Genomic DNA, 13,974 nt, shown 5'->3' on the forward strand with positions numbered 1-13,974 from the left:
GTGAGTACCTAAAATATCTGTCATTGCACATAAAACTGTCTAGGCCAATAAAAAAACATATTAAAACTGAAATAATATAAAAACCCAAGAAAGTTAACTTTACCTTAACCTTTACGGTAGCTACCAAAACTAATTCTACTGTTTTACACCATAAAAAATGAATACATCAACAACATAATATTAAAATATTACATTGGATAAAATTGGCATTATGAAGTAAGTTGAAAAAAAAATCGAACCACTTTTTTGTTATATACAGAACCACCACTACATTGTTCTTTCTTGTAGTGATGTCATATGATGTCAAATTAAGAGGAATTCAATTAAAACCAAAATAAAAACTATGGGATTGAGCTAATAACAAAAAAAACAGCCCAAGTCCAGCGTCTGTAGGCCAGGGGCTCTGAATCAGATTTTTTATTCTGATGGAATTTTTAAGTTAAAAATTAAATTACCTTAAAATAGTGCATCCAATAAGAGGAAGGTAAAATAACATCTATCCTAAAAGCACTTTAAGATTCAGGGCCAAAGAAAGTGGAGAGCACCCTTATGAGTAAGTGCTTCGGTTTGGGGGAAAATGTAATTACACTGAAATTTACTCAAATGTACTCAAGAGCTCTGTGCATGCTGAACCTTCTAGGTAAGCAGCTTCTTTCACAGAACAACAGGAGTACTTCACCTGGAATGAACACACCCCCTACCCATGAATCACCCGGTTATCTGTCCAGAAACACTACTGTGAACATGAGGCGAAGCTCTGCAGAAGCCTGAGGAAGTTCTCCACCCTGTAGCCAAATGAGCCAACCGGTCAGACCTGAAAGCAATGCGAGAGCGAGTGTCTGTCGAACCTGTGGCCTTCCAGTCTCATGTTGCCGACAAAGTCGTACAGGTGACGGTTGGGGCTCTCGCACTCCATGCGCCCGCCCAGCCTGCTCAGGCTGTCGATGTCCTTGTTTTCCGCGGTGACGTGTAAGCCCTGGGAAAAGCAGCAGAAGCAGGGAGAGGTTAGAAGACCATCGGGGCTGCCATCTTGGCTCTGTTAATGCAAACTCTGCATAGGTCAAACATAGCATTCACTTAAAAACAGAGGCCTTCATTTTATTTATTTTTTCCATAAGGCCAAAGCCATAATGTGCCCTTCTGTGATGTGCAGAATTTTAAAATTGCATTTACTGATGGATTACACTGGCCATACTCCATAAGAAATTAAATGCTAGATGTTTATGGCTGTACATTCATACATACAGCTCACATTGCTACTCACTATAATGACCTAAGACCATTACGTCATTTCCTCAAGATAACAAATCTTGTTGTTATTAATACAAAAAAAATCATTGTGACAGAATCGTGCCCTACAGGGGTTTCATCACCGCACTCTTCACAATGTAACTCTAGCAAATTATTATCACCGCTCTCTTTTCACACCTTCCCATCTCTGACGATGAACAGGCTTTTACCCACACCTGCTACACTTTTCACCTCCGATATTCTCACCGAATAAATCAGTTCGCCCAGCATTGGCAGCGACACGCTATATCTGTCCTTCCGCGTTTTAGACGCCGTATTTTCCCTAATCGTTGCTACACGAGGAACCGAACGCAAGCAAATCTAATGGTTTATGGATCGGTTGTTTCCCTGACGCATAGCGTCCAAGGACGCCCTGCCTCCAGGGACCTCCCTGCCGGCCTTCCCCTCCAGCACAGCACGGATTTGGGGCTCACTGGAGCAGAGGGAACTGTCCCTCCCTCCTCTGGGAACGAGAAGCTGAGTGGGTTCTGACCCCAGCTGTGGGCGGTGCGCTCCAGCGCAGCGTCGTACCTGACAACCTATTAAACCGAGAACCGTTGCTGTAACAGGACCTGCCATTCAGCACCTGCTTTCTATGAGCCTGGCCGCTATTCTTAGCCTTGTTTCCACACCCTTTGGAAACAGCGCTTTTAGCCTTATCATACTTCACAATCCCTACAAAGAATAAACTTCCACCATTACATCACATTATACTTGACACCTGAGCTCGAATTCTTGTGCCAAGATTAATGGATGACTGACATATAGGCCTGTGTGTCAATGCTAATCCGACAGTACACAACAGGATTGACGCATTGCTAATGACTTCAATATAGACAACGGTAGAGAGCTGTAGCTACAGGCAGTGTCACAGTGGTTTACACAATCGACTGTCGGCCATGTAGTTGCATGATTATTTATGAAGCTGAATCTTACAATGGGGCCTCCTTGGTATAACTGTAGCGCTTCCTAGGATATAATTTCTGCCATGACATGAGTGATGCAATTATTTGTAGAGGAATACAAAGGATCAAAAAACTCCACACCGTCTACAAACGCACTCACCTGTCGTATTTTAAGGTTTGTCTCTCCATCCAAGTTTGAGGTCTCAATATAGCACATTGCTTGGGGCTCGCTGGTAAAGAAGGAATGAGGGTGAATTTTGTGTTCAGTCTACACGCACACACACACACAAACTGCCACGGCATCAAACATTCATTTCTCTGTATTAATCAACTTATTGCTCCTTTTATTTGTTTAATAGTTTCACAATAATGAGTATTTCATTCGAGCGCACACTGAAGTCTTCAATTGAAAAAGAAAAAAGGGGAATTTCATTTTGTCATTCTCTATTACAGTATGAGGAGTGTTGTTTCCCCAAAGATGTTTGATGGAATGAAAGCTCAGAAAGGACAGCTAAAGATGATGGCGCCAGTGTAACCTGAGACAGGAGAGCCCGCTTTGAAGCTCGACAGTGGAAAATAACTGAGCCGACACATTTTCTCTGTAATGAAATGTCCCTCAGATCTAGAGTCAATAGTTAATTTTGAAATTTCAGATAGCCCTTTGCCAGATTGCAACAGAAAAATAATAATAAATCAATGCACCAATATATATGGCTTCCAGTCCCGCTTTTTCCACATCTGGCATATTTAGCTGTCCTTTGCGTACAACACAAAAACACACAAGACGGCAACCTGCACACACACTGCAGTTAATCAGATAGACAATTAGCAGGCAACAGGCACAAGCACACCGAGCTGGAGCAAGACGGTGCTTGCCTCCAGCCGAGGGGCTATTATGGATCCCTTTTGTCAGGTAAATAATGCACAGCGAGGACCGAACCTAAAGATGAGAAATCACCACTCTAATGGGGACCTTAGAGCCCACGAGGTGGCTTGAACAGGCACACAATGTTCCATTCGCCAAACACTGAAGCAGGACCTTACCGCACCTCAACCATTCAAAAATGAGCCAGTGCTTGAAAGATGCAGAGGTCGCTTGCATACATGCACAGGCTAAATGCAAATATAAATGTGCAAGACATATTGTATGCGAGCGTACAACTGGGAAGCAATCTGCATGCAGATCAACATGCAGCTATCACGCAATTTGTTCATGAAAACTTGACACAATACCTGTAAGTGCTTAAAGCAGTTTGTATGAAACTGTACACATCGTGGCACATTAAGCCAAAGTTGGTGGTCAGACTGCAGCAGAATTCATGCGTGGTTCAGGCAATGCATGCAACATCAGCGATAAAAAAAATGCAACGGCTCCTAATAGCTGTGTGAGAGCACCAATCTGTGCATTTCTCATTCAATTATTTAGTATTGACAATTGCTGCAGAAGGGAAGATTCATCATTTCTACATTGGTAGAGCTTAGCTTTAGTCTAACTGATATCTTTCCAAATCTTCCAGTTCTTCTGCTAAGTCCACAATATAAGTGAGTAGAAAAATGGACCACGTTCTACATGTCAGAATAAGCTCTAAACATTGTGTATACAGTAAGCCACTAATATCATTCTAATTTGTTTCACTATTGAACCTTATCATTAGATTCAGAGACAGAAGTAGACAGAGACAGCTTCCATCACTTCTGGTACTTCCAGAAAGGCAGTCGGCCAGGCCAACGTTGCTTGGACAACTTCAAACGTACGTACAGGGCTGTGGGGAGATGCATTAATGCCTGTGTAATAGGAACTGTGTCTCTCATTACATTACAATGACTTGTCAATGACCAGCACTTGAATATGTTTTGTTGTTTTGTTGGCCTGGCCAAGTGCCCCCCTGGTTGAAACAGAAGACCCACTGCTCTGTCAGACTCTCTAAAACAGGCAGCAGGCTGGACTCCTGACCTGGATGACAGAATGACGAGGTCGGCAGGGAGGTGATCTCCATTGGTGGCTCTGACTATCTCCCCGATAGAAACCTACATTAGCAGCCACCACCACCGCAGTGCCGCCGGAGGGAGGGTGGTGAGAGAGGAAGAAAAAGAGCAAGAGAGAGAGAGAGAGAGAGACAGACAGAGAGAGAGAGAGAGAAAGCAAACAAGGGATTGTGGGAAAGCATTTGTGAGCTAAAACGTGAACAAGGGAGACAAACAGAATTTACTGACAAAATATAACCACACAAAATGTTACAACTGCTTCCCCAAAAATCCAATTTAGTTTTTTTGCTTTTTTTCCCCCAAAAAGCCATTTGAGTCAGGTCATACACGTTAGAAATCAGAGGCAGTGGAGCAGGCCGGAAGGCTTACTTAAAGGAGCGGTACACCCTAATGCACAGCGCCAGACATCTGCTCAGAAGACCGATTTCGTCATTTGGGATGCGGCTGACCAATCGGAACCGATCAGAGGGTTTCGGTTCAGCGCTTCAGCTACGCCGCGACGGGGGAAACTTTATGGCACGTAAAGATTGCCGCCTCCTGCCCACTTAATTGTAAATCTCACAGCCAGCCCTGATGGGGCATGTATTTTGAAAAAAAAATGGAGAAGCAAAAATGTGGATCGCAACTAATTAATGACGCTGTGCTCTCCAAGTGAAGCAATGGCTTAAATAAGGCAAAACATCATTAGCCCCAGTCAGAGCTCACATTGATCTCAACTGTGTGGAATGCACAAGTGGAGCCATTCACAAGATGGGAAGTGTATGACATTCTGGAAAGTTCTCAAGAGCATAAATCATTATGCTTACATGTGTATGTGTGCATTTCCTATCTACTGTTGCTAATTCTGATTAGCATCCATAATTTATAGGTCATTTTTGTAAAGGCACTTTTTGCTTTTGCGTAACCCTCTCTACCTGGACCAGAGAAGGATTGCGTCAGCTGTATTCTTCGTCATTTACTTTAACAATATCTCCCACCGCTACATGCAAGAAACAAACTCGTCATTGGTTAGGAGCCTTCACAGACAGAACAAAACTGTTTCACTGTAGGCCCTGTTCCAATGCTGGAAACTAACTATTAGCATTTTCATATCACTGTGCATTAATACACAGACCAATCAGTTACTCTGGCTAGCCTGAAGGAGGATTTGACAGGCTAATGCCTGATTGAGACCGTTATAAGTGCCTTATTATCAACAGCCGTGTGCTTCTTGAAATAAGAGTGGAATTGCTTCGATTGCTTCGTCAACATCGCTGAGATAAAATATGCAAAGGACAGCCAAACAAGGGAGTCCAACAACAATGAACATTGAACTTTTCATCATGTTTTCCTGCACAGAACTGTCTGCCTATATAACTGTCAGTCCCATTGTTATAAGGAAAAAGGATGACAACTTCCTTTCTGTGCGTCTGGTTACATTGTCCCTGTCTGCACTGAAATGTCAAGCCAAAGAGTTCCAGTGATGTAACCGAAGGGTCAGTTCAGCGGGGGCATGCTGTTCATGTCAAATGCAGACAGAGTCGGATTCATTGCTGCAGTGCTTTACAATGCATCACAAAACTGTTCCAGTCATTTTCTTTTCATAGCATTCAAAATAACAATAGAAGCACCTTGCATGTGTGTGTATGTGTGTGTGTGTGTCTGTGTGTGACTATGTCAATGACTATGTCTGTGTCTGTCTGTGTGTCTGCGTGTATGTGTGCATGTAATGTGTGGCTTCCATTTAGCTTATAATCATAAAACATAAAAAGTATGCCTATTCATTCAGTTTTTTTAAGAATTCAAGGCAAGCCGTACTGTGTATAAACCTTAAAATGAGACAATAGCCTCAGATTGTGTTTGCAGAGACGATGCCTCGCTGTATGCTTCCTCTGCTTCTCATAAACGGAGCCTGTGTGAGAGCGCTGGCTAAACATAGTTAGCCAACAGAGAGCGGGGCTTCGCACCTTCTAATTACTGCGACTGCATTCTTGACAGGGTAATTAATTCTGCTCGTGAAAGAGAAAAAAAAAATCACAATCAAAAGCTGCTTTCCGTTCCCCAGCGACGCTGCCGAGGACGCTGAAAAAACGCTGGATTTAATTACAGGCTGACGCAGACGGCCGTCTCCCCACCTACAGCACACAGAACCAGAGAACGTCTCCTCCTCTTTGTAATAAGCAGATATCGGTGGCGGAGGAGAAACGTGTGGGGGAAAAAAAAAAACCACACCTGCTCCATGCTCTAATTCCGCAGAACAGACTGCTAATTGCCCTTAACAATGCAGGCGCAGTTACGTCAGAGCCCGGAAAGGCTTCGCAAATGCAAACCTGCATAATTTATAGCGCGGCCTATGAATATCACAGCTCTGCCGGATCCAAACCCCCGCCCCACCGCCCCTCCGCCCCGACACTCCATCTTCACATGGAATAAGACCCGGTTACATACCTTCTCCCAGTGGACGATCTCCCAAGCGCCGTTCCTCAGCACTTTCGAAAAGCAGAAGGAGAGAGGAGACAGCATTTTTTTTTTGATATAGGCTCATAAATAAATCACCTTAAAGCAATGAGGGACATTATCAAGGCAAAACAACGCAGCGTAGATCGGCGTCGTATCTCGGCCGAATATTTAAACTGAAGCCGTCGATCAGATCTGACAAATTCACGTATGGTAAACATGTAGAAGGTGCTAGATCAAATAAGGGCACCGTGCATAAATTCAGGAGGCCGGTAGAGTGCAGGGTCAATGTTGATGGAGGGAGATGTCAGAGTTAAAGCTGTGCGCTCATTTAAAAAATGGCAACATCCCATCAGTCACTGCTCTGCAGCACTCACATATGCATCCCCCACGAACGTGCTTCAGTTCCTGCTGAGCAAAGCCACGTTCTGATCAAAACAAAACCGACCTGCATATTCATCACCGATCTGCGCACTGCGCATCTTTCAGCACTGTATATTGCAGTTGATCCCAGTTTGGCAGATTAGGCCAAGCATACTGCTGTTCTAATTTAACCTTGTGAAGGGGCTGTAAATGAATCCTGGGCTGCGCTACGGAGCCTGCAGGTAGGCCTTACCTTGCGTTTCCTTCCTGTTTACGACGCTGTCTGCATTGTGCCGTTTCTAGGAAAAAGAAACGGGCAATGATTACACACTTTGTTCTACAGTGTTGACATCACATCTGGCCTGCCACCAACAAATATTCATCTTTGATGCTGCACAGCAGGAGTGTGTCTTCAGAGGGCAAAATCCAAAGATATACTCTTGGCCCTTTCTTTCCATTGACAAAAAACAAATACATTATTCAGATGCATCAAAAATTGTGATTGATATCCAGGTCTGAATCTGCACAAATGTCAATATACCTCCTACTAGTGACAGAATAACAAGTAATAACAATGAATATTTCAACGAGGAACCTCCTTTGTTTACACAAGTAAAATTCATCTTATTCAAGCAATATTTCATACACAGGAATAGGGAGAATATTTGGCCTGTCTGAACAATTTTTGAGAAGCATCTTGTCCTAGGAGCTGAAGCATCATTGCTGTGCAGTAACCTTAGGCAACTAGCACCATCTCCTCGCCAGCCACTTCACAGATAATAAAAGAGACATTGTGTCAGGACCCAATCATTCAGATTTAAGCGCAGCTGCACAGCCCAACGAAGCTCAGGGGGGGAGAGCAGAGAAAGCGAAGGGTCAGCAGCTAGCGTGGGGAAATGGAAGCGTGTCGGACACCGACACGACCCCCGCCCCTCCGTTTACACTCTTCCTTTGATCTCCCTGAATAACCGCCCCCCACACCCTCCTTAGCCGAGATGGCGCTGGTGGACCTGGGCTTGGCTCCGCTCGACCGGAACGGAGCGCCCGCGGTCAGAGATGGCGGTCCGCGCGATCCGTTGGCTCGTTACCCCGGCGACGGGGCCCCCCGAGTCGCGCTGCCTTCTCTGATCTTCGGGACTACGCGCAAAAGCAAACCGCCTTTTGGGATATCTTCACCCAGTTATCCCCTGATCTGGGGTCAGTTCTCGCAAGAAACCAGTCTCCTCATTATCAGCTGCGCTCTGGAAAAAACCTTTCCGTGCTCTGAAAACACGAACGCACAGAAAGCGAACAAAGCAGCGCGAGCTCCACGCGAACCTCCCTCCGATGCTTTTCTGCGGCACTGATGATGCCCACCTCTGGGACTGCTGTAAGAACCGTGGGAAATGCTTTCGCCGTACAAAAAGCAGCCTATTCAAAGCAGAGGATTCCAAAGGGGTCAGCAATGCGCTGCCCACATTGTGAATTCGCCAGCTCTTGTTAGCACGCACTCAAAATTCTGCACCCATTTTGCACACATAGCGCGCTACGCAGCACTCAATACCCACCAGCCAGTATTATTAATTGAAATACTTTCTGCACCCGGGGCCCCTGATTGTGTAGTGACTGCAGCTCAATAGCAGAACCGCCTGTTACTGGAATACAGATAACTACTGACGGACCGAAGTTTTTTATTTTGTTTATTTTTTACATCAATACAGAACCGCAAAGCCGCTTCGGCACAAAAGGCGGAACCCGACCCGGATCCCACAGACTGCGAGAGTGAGAGCGTGACGCGTGGAGGAGGGGAAGACACAAAGAAGAGAGAGAAAACGGAGCGGAGACGGGGTCACCCAGTGGGAAGAAGTCCTGGGGGTGTTAGGCTTGGGAGGCAGGATGACTCAACCGACACAGCGGGGGAGGGGAGGAGGAGGGGGAGGGGGAAGGGGAGGGGAGTGGGTGGGCGGAAGTGGAGAGCCAGGGAGGGCATCACTGTGGATTTCCCCCGGCACCGCAATTAGGACCGCGACCGCATCCGACCGCAGCCTCGGGGGGAAGCCTCTGCTGCAGGCCCCTGCACGGACGCGTCTGCGTCAACGAAATGAGCGAGGGAGCCCATCACCCCCACCCCCCCCCCCACCAAAGTGACGCACAGCGCAAACGGAACTGACCACTCCCGCTCCTCACCGTTAATACCCCTCCCGTTCTCCCTCCGGTCTGACGCTCCCTTTCTTGTCGTCACAGGGGAACCGCGAACGCCCGCGCGTTCGACCGCCGGGACCGTTCTCCTGACCCGCTGAGCCTCGCCTTTCTGTTGAGAGCGTGGGGCGGGGGGGGGGGGGGGGTGTTTGTGCTCTCCAAGCAAGGAGGAATGTAACCTCCCCTCCTGAGCTCAAATGAAACCAGTGGAACATCCCAGCCAGACGAGGCCACACAGATTACTACAGTGCCTTTCAAAGGGATTTAAGGAACCCCTAGCGTGTGCAATTAGAATGCTTTTACAGTGAGCAATTAGAACAAATTCAGAATACACCCAGGGCATGCAACGGTACAACTGCGACTGACTCTGGAAAAATGAGATCTCTATAGCTCATTAGCATAGCCCAAGCTTTAAAATTATGGGATGCTCATGACATTTGCCTCATTTATGAGAACGGGTCACAGATAATTATGAATGGATAAAAATGTAAAGATGCTCGCTCTTGATAACAGTGAATGGTGAAACGAAACACACACTGAGGCAGGGACAGTATCAAGATAAGAAGGAAGTTAAAGGAGCATAACTACCCTCCGGAATATTCTCCGACCTCAAAACCGCTCATTTGTCCGAATTCCGCACTGCTGAGGACAGGAGGGGCACAAGTCGACTCAGGTCTCGGGCGGGGGGGGCGGGGTGGGCGAAGATTCGCTTTGGGCCGTTTCCAGAAAAGACCGAGAGCGGCAGATTCTGTTGGCGTGTGCTCCTTGGCAGCAGCTGACGGCCGCCCTCGTTAGAGTCTCTGCGGCGCCGAACGGGAGAGGCTCGCCCATGGCGGGGGCGCGGGACACGCGTCGCGCTCGGCTCCCGCGGGGGGGGAGGGACGACGCTACGGCGCGGAACGCTTGTCACCGCTCAGTCCTGCGGGTTTCAGTGTTTGTACCCCACAAGCCCTAAGCGGAGGCACTGAAATAGGCCTTTTCAGGTCCCTGCACGGCTGCCCGCGTTTCATAGACGGGCTAAAGCTTCGGAGCCTTTCCATGCCAATGCAGACAATGACCTCACTCACAGTGAACACACAACATTGCACCATTAAAAAAAAATGACAATTTACAATTCAATATCATTTAGTAGGAATAATTCATCAATTCATTCCTTGGGGTTATATTGTTTGTACCTCACAAACATTAAATAGAGGTACTACAATGGTCAATAAAGATCTGAGTCCCTACAGCAACATTGGGATATCCTGAAAAAAAAAAAAAAAACCCTGTGTAAAACTACGATTAATGTGCTTATTCATCCAGGGCCCAATGAGACAGCAGTGAGGCAGGGCCATAATTATTTTGTTTAAATCATACAGATCAAAACACAGCACAGCGCGATTCAGAACCGCCGTACGACGATTACCACCATGAATCACAAATTATTATAATAAAAGAGCCTCGTTATAAAGACACGCTTTCATTCACTCTTCTGTGTTCGCAGGAACAAGCGACGTCTTTTTTGGCTGAATGAAAGAAGGACAGCCTAAATGGTGGGAGAGCCAGTTCTCTGTCTGAAAACAGGCCTTTCCCCAAGGATGGCCTTTAATTAAAAAGCCTGAACAAGGCATTACAGACCTCTCTGAAAAGCAGACTTGACACGTTTTCATCAAACGGAGCCATGCGTTCTGTTTCATAACTGCCTCCCACAAGTCCATAACAGCTTTCTGACAGCAATATTTTTCTTTTTTTTTATATGACTCACAAATATGTCAACAGTTATCATTCACACTGATGCTGCCATTACACATGAAGAAAACCAAGTTGAGGGCAGCGGCTAAAGACGACTGGATGTTTAAGGCCACTGCTTCCAGAACAGCTCGGCTCTCGGGTCCTCGAGGAAACGTTTACGAGCAGCGTATGAATCACGCCTCATGGCATCTCCGGCCCTGTACGTCGGCTAAATTAAAAGAGTGATGAAACACAGGCCCGGGAGAAGGGTTGTGACGGACAGAAGGGCTGTTCTGAGGGAAGGCCAGGGGGGAAGAGTCCGTGTTTCGGTGCACTGCGGGTGAGACGCTAAACCAGCGACAGCTCGGACCAAAGAGTCAGCCCCGGGATTGCTGATTTTAGTCCCCCTCTCTTAGTTTTAGTCCCTCCTGCCTCAGTTTTGGTCCTCAGGACCTGAACACAATCCCTGCAATACAAGCTCATTACAAAGTCATGATACTCTGTACTTTTTGTTCATTTGGCAAAAGGGGGGTGGGCGGATCGTACGCAAAGGTCCCGTGAGTCCTATGACTGCTGTTCTCGGCTGACCGCGAGCTTCTGTCTCGCGACTGACGCGCACCTGGATAAAATTAGAGCGCGTTTCGTCAGCTGTTCCCAGCGGCGGCTCCCGCTCCTCTCCACGAGCTCGGGATATGTCACAGGTTACCATGGTAACCCCCTTCCCTCTCCCCACGAGGTCTCCCGACGCTGTTCCGCAGCCATCTCCTCTCCCCTGCGCCCCGAAAACAGAGTGGGGCCCGGCGGGGCGCCTCTCTTTTCCTGAATCCAAAGGGACGAACGACGCAGTCGTTACCGCGGGGACAGGCGAGCGCCCCGGCTTTTCACCGTTTGCCGCGGCGCTGCCCGATTTCCGGAACAAGAAAAAAAAGAAAAGGGGAGAGCATCTGGGAGAGCATCAATCACAGGCAGGAGAGGCGGGGTCAGGAGAGCTTCTCTCACCCCCGCCTCCCTCCACCCCTTTTTTGTCTGCACACTTCTGGGAGGGGCGGGAGAAAGATGAACGTTTTTAATCAAGATGATGCAGCGATAAAAGCGGGGATAATGAGGGTGGAAGGGGGCGCTGCGGTGCATTCTGGGAAGGGGTGGATTGAGGACTGTGACCTAGGCTAACAGGGACGCTAAAGAGGAAGAGAAAAGGGAACCAGAGCGATGCAGGTGACCTCACCTGTTAGATAGACATGAGTACAGTAAATGGACATAATAGCCATAATTACATGGAGGTTAGGATGCCAAGGATGTATCACACTTCATGAAGAGTGTAGGACTAGCTATGAGAGAGAGAGAATTATCCATTATTTGGTTTGTACTAATTGTAAGTCTATTTATGTTCCATTAGTATAAAGATGATATCAATAAACTGAAATTGAAACGGAGAGTCTTCCCAAACTCTGTTCATCTCGCCTGTGAACTGCATCTGTGAGGGAGCGACCTTCACTGGGGTAACGAGGTATGTCCCCTGGCCCCCAAAACCCTGCTCACTCAATGATATTCGCATGCGGGGGGGCCTCTGAAAAACGCTGGGCTGGCTGTTCATCAGGAGTGAGCGCAGGGTTGGGGGGGGGGGGGACGCCCCTGCGGGGGAATTACACTGAGGTGCTGACTGCAGAACTATCACCCAATAGAGTTCAAGCGCGCGGCAGACCCTACGGCACGCCATCTGCAACCGGACAGGTCCATTATAAAGACAGAGTGGGGACGGAGCACGTGCAGTGAGGAGGGGAGGGAGGGGCTTACAGTACAGACAAAATTATATGAGGGAAGGGTGTGAGAGTGGCTAGGGGAGGGGCTTAGACAAAAGAATTCAGGTGACCTGCGTCAAGATTTCATCGTCAGGACTGAAATGTTTTTCTCTTTTCACTTTCGATAAAGGAAGCAGATTTAACTCGCTTGCATTCTTAATGCGGTGCAGACAGGATGTCAGTTCCCTGTGGTGCGGCACTAACGCTCTGCCTATGGGCAAGGACCTCCATCTTCAACCATAATTGCAGCAACAGTTGCACTCCTGTCCCTGCAGGTACAAGCAAAGGCCACGCTTCATGCGATGCCAGCTGGCCCGTGGATAAAAGCCGCAGTCATCTCGGGGAACAGTACCGTGTGCTCATCCCAGGGGGAGGGGCGCGCTCTCCTGTGTGTGAGCGTGCAAGGCTTCTGTGCTCCTGTCCTCCATCGGCTGTGTGTGTGTGTGTGTGTGTGTGTGTGTGTGTGCGTGAGCACATGTACGTGTGGGTGTGCACGTTCCTTTTTTCCTTTCCTCTGTCTCTCTCTCTCTCTCTCTCTCTCTCTCCGTTTGTCTCTCTCTCTATCTCTGTATCTCTATCTCTCCCTTTCTGTCTCTCTATCTCTCCTTCTCTCTCTCCGTCTCTCTCTATCCCTCTCTCTCTGTCTCTCGATCTCTCCCTTTCTGTCTCTCTATCTCTCCTTCTCTCTCTCCGTCTCTTTATCTCTCCCTCTCTCTCTCTCAGAACTGAGAGACCTCTGAGCAACAAGAGAGCCCAGTGATTAATGATAGTGGCAGGAGCGCACTCAAGCTCGCTGAAACCTTTACTGCGGTCAGCAGCTCGCTTGCAGGGCTGAGGGAGAGGAGCTGGGCGAACCTGCCGCAGCCTCCTCATCGCCCCAGCCACCGCAGCTAAGCAGCTGCATGCTAACGGTGATCCAGCCGAATCAAACCACATTAGCCTATCAGACAGGCTGTTTCCTGCAAAACAGCCCAGAGAGAGTGAGGGGGGCTCCAGTGCGGTCAATATTTAGCTTCACAGCGGCCCCCCCCCCCCCCCCCCAAATCCACAATATTCTGGCGGCTGCTCGCCCCCTTTAGCAAGCGTTTTAGTAAGCGGGTGTGAACGGGACGGCTAGCTGTCCATTCGCCCGTCGCCTCCGCCCGTCACGTCAAACCCGCTCATCGTTCCGCCGTGTCCACGGGGGCCGCCAACTGACAGGTCTTCTTAACGCGGCGTGGCAGGCGACGAAGTGGGACGGCCGCGTTTGCGCCCGTCACACAGAGCCCGGAAAAGTGACCGGCTCGGCTGCGTGCCGGTCTGAG

General features: G+C 48.1%; 1 protein-coding gene across 4 annotated transcripts in view; it reads right to left on the minus strand.

Annotated features, from left to right (window-relative positions):
• Positions 1–13,974, minus strand: part of LOC118226748 (phospholipid-transporting ATPase IA) — a 124,560-nt gene that overhangs the window by 79,902 nt on the left and 30,684 nt on the right. For all 4 annotated transcript variants that reach the window (XM_035416588.1, XM_035416585.1, XM_035416589.1 and 1 more), the window contains exons 5-9: positions 7,234–7,279; positions 6,609–6,649; positions 4,150–4,223; positions 2,356–2,425; positions 849–976 (exon numbers count right to left, since the gene is read on the minus strand). In XM_035416588.1, the coding sequence (XP_035272479.1) occupies positions 849–976; positions 2,356–2,425; positions 4,150–4,223; positions 6,609–6,649; positions 7,234–7,279 (359 nt within the window). The remainder of the gene's footprint in view (positions 1–848; positions 977–2,355; positions 2,426–4,149; positions 4,224–6,608; positions 6,650–7,233; positions 7,280–13,974) is intronic.

This window comes from Anguilla anguilla, chromosome 5, assembly GCF_013347855.1.
Source record: "Anguilla anguilla isolate fAngAng1 chromosome 5, fAngAng1.pri, whole genome shotgun sequence".
NCBI lineage: Eukaryota > Metazoa > Chordata > Actinopteri > Anguilliformes > Anguillidae > Anguilla > Anguilla anguilla.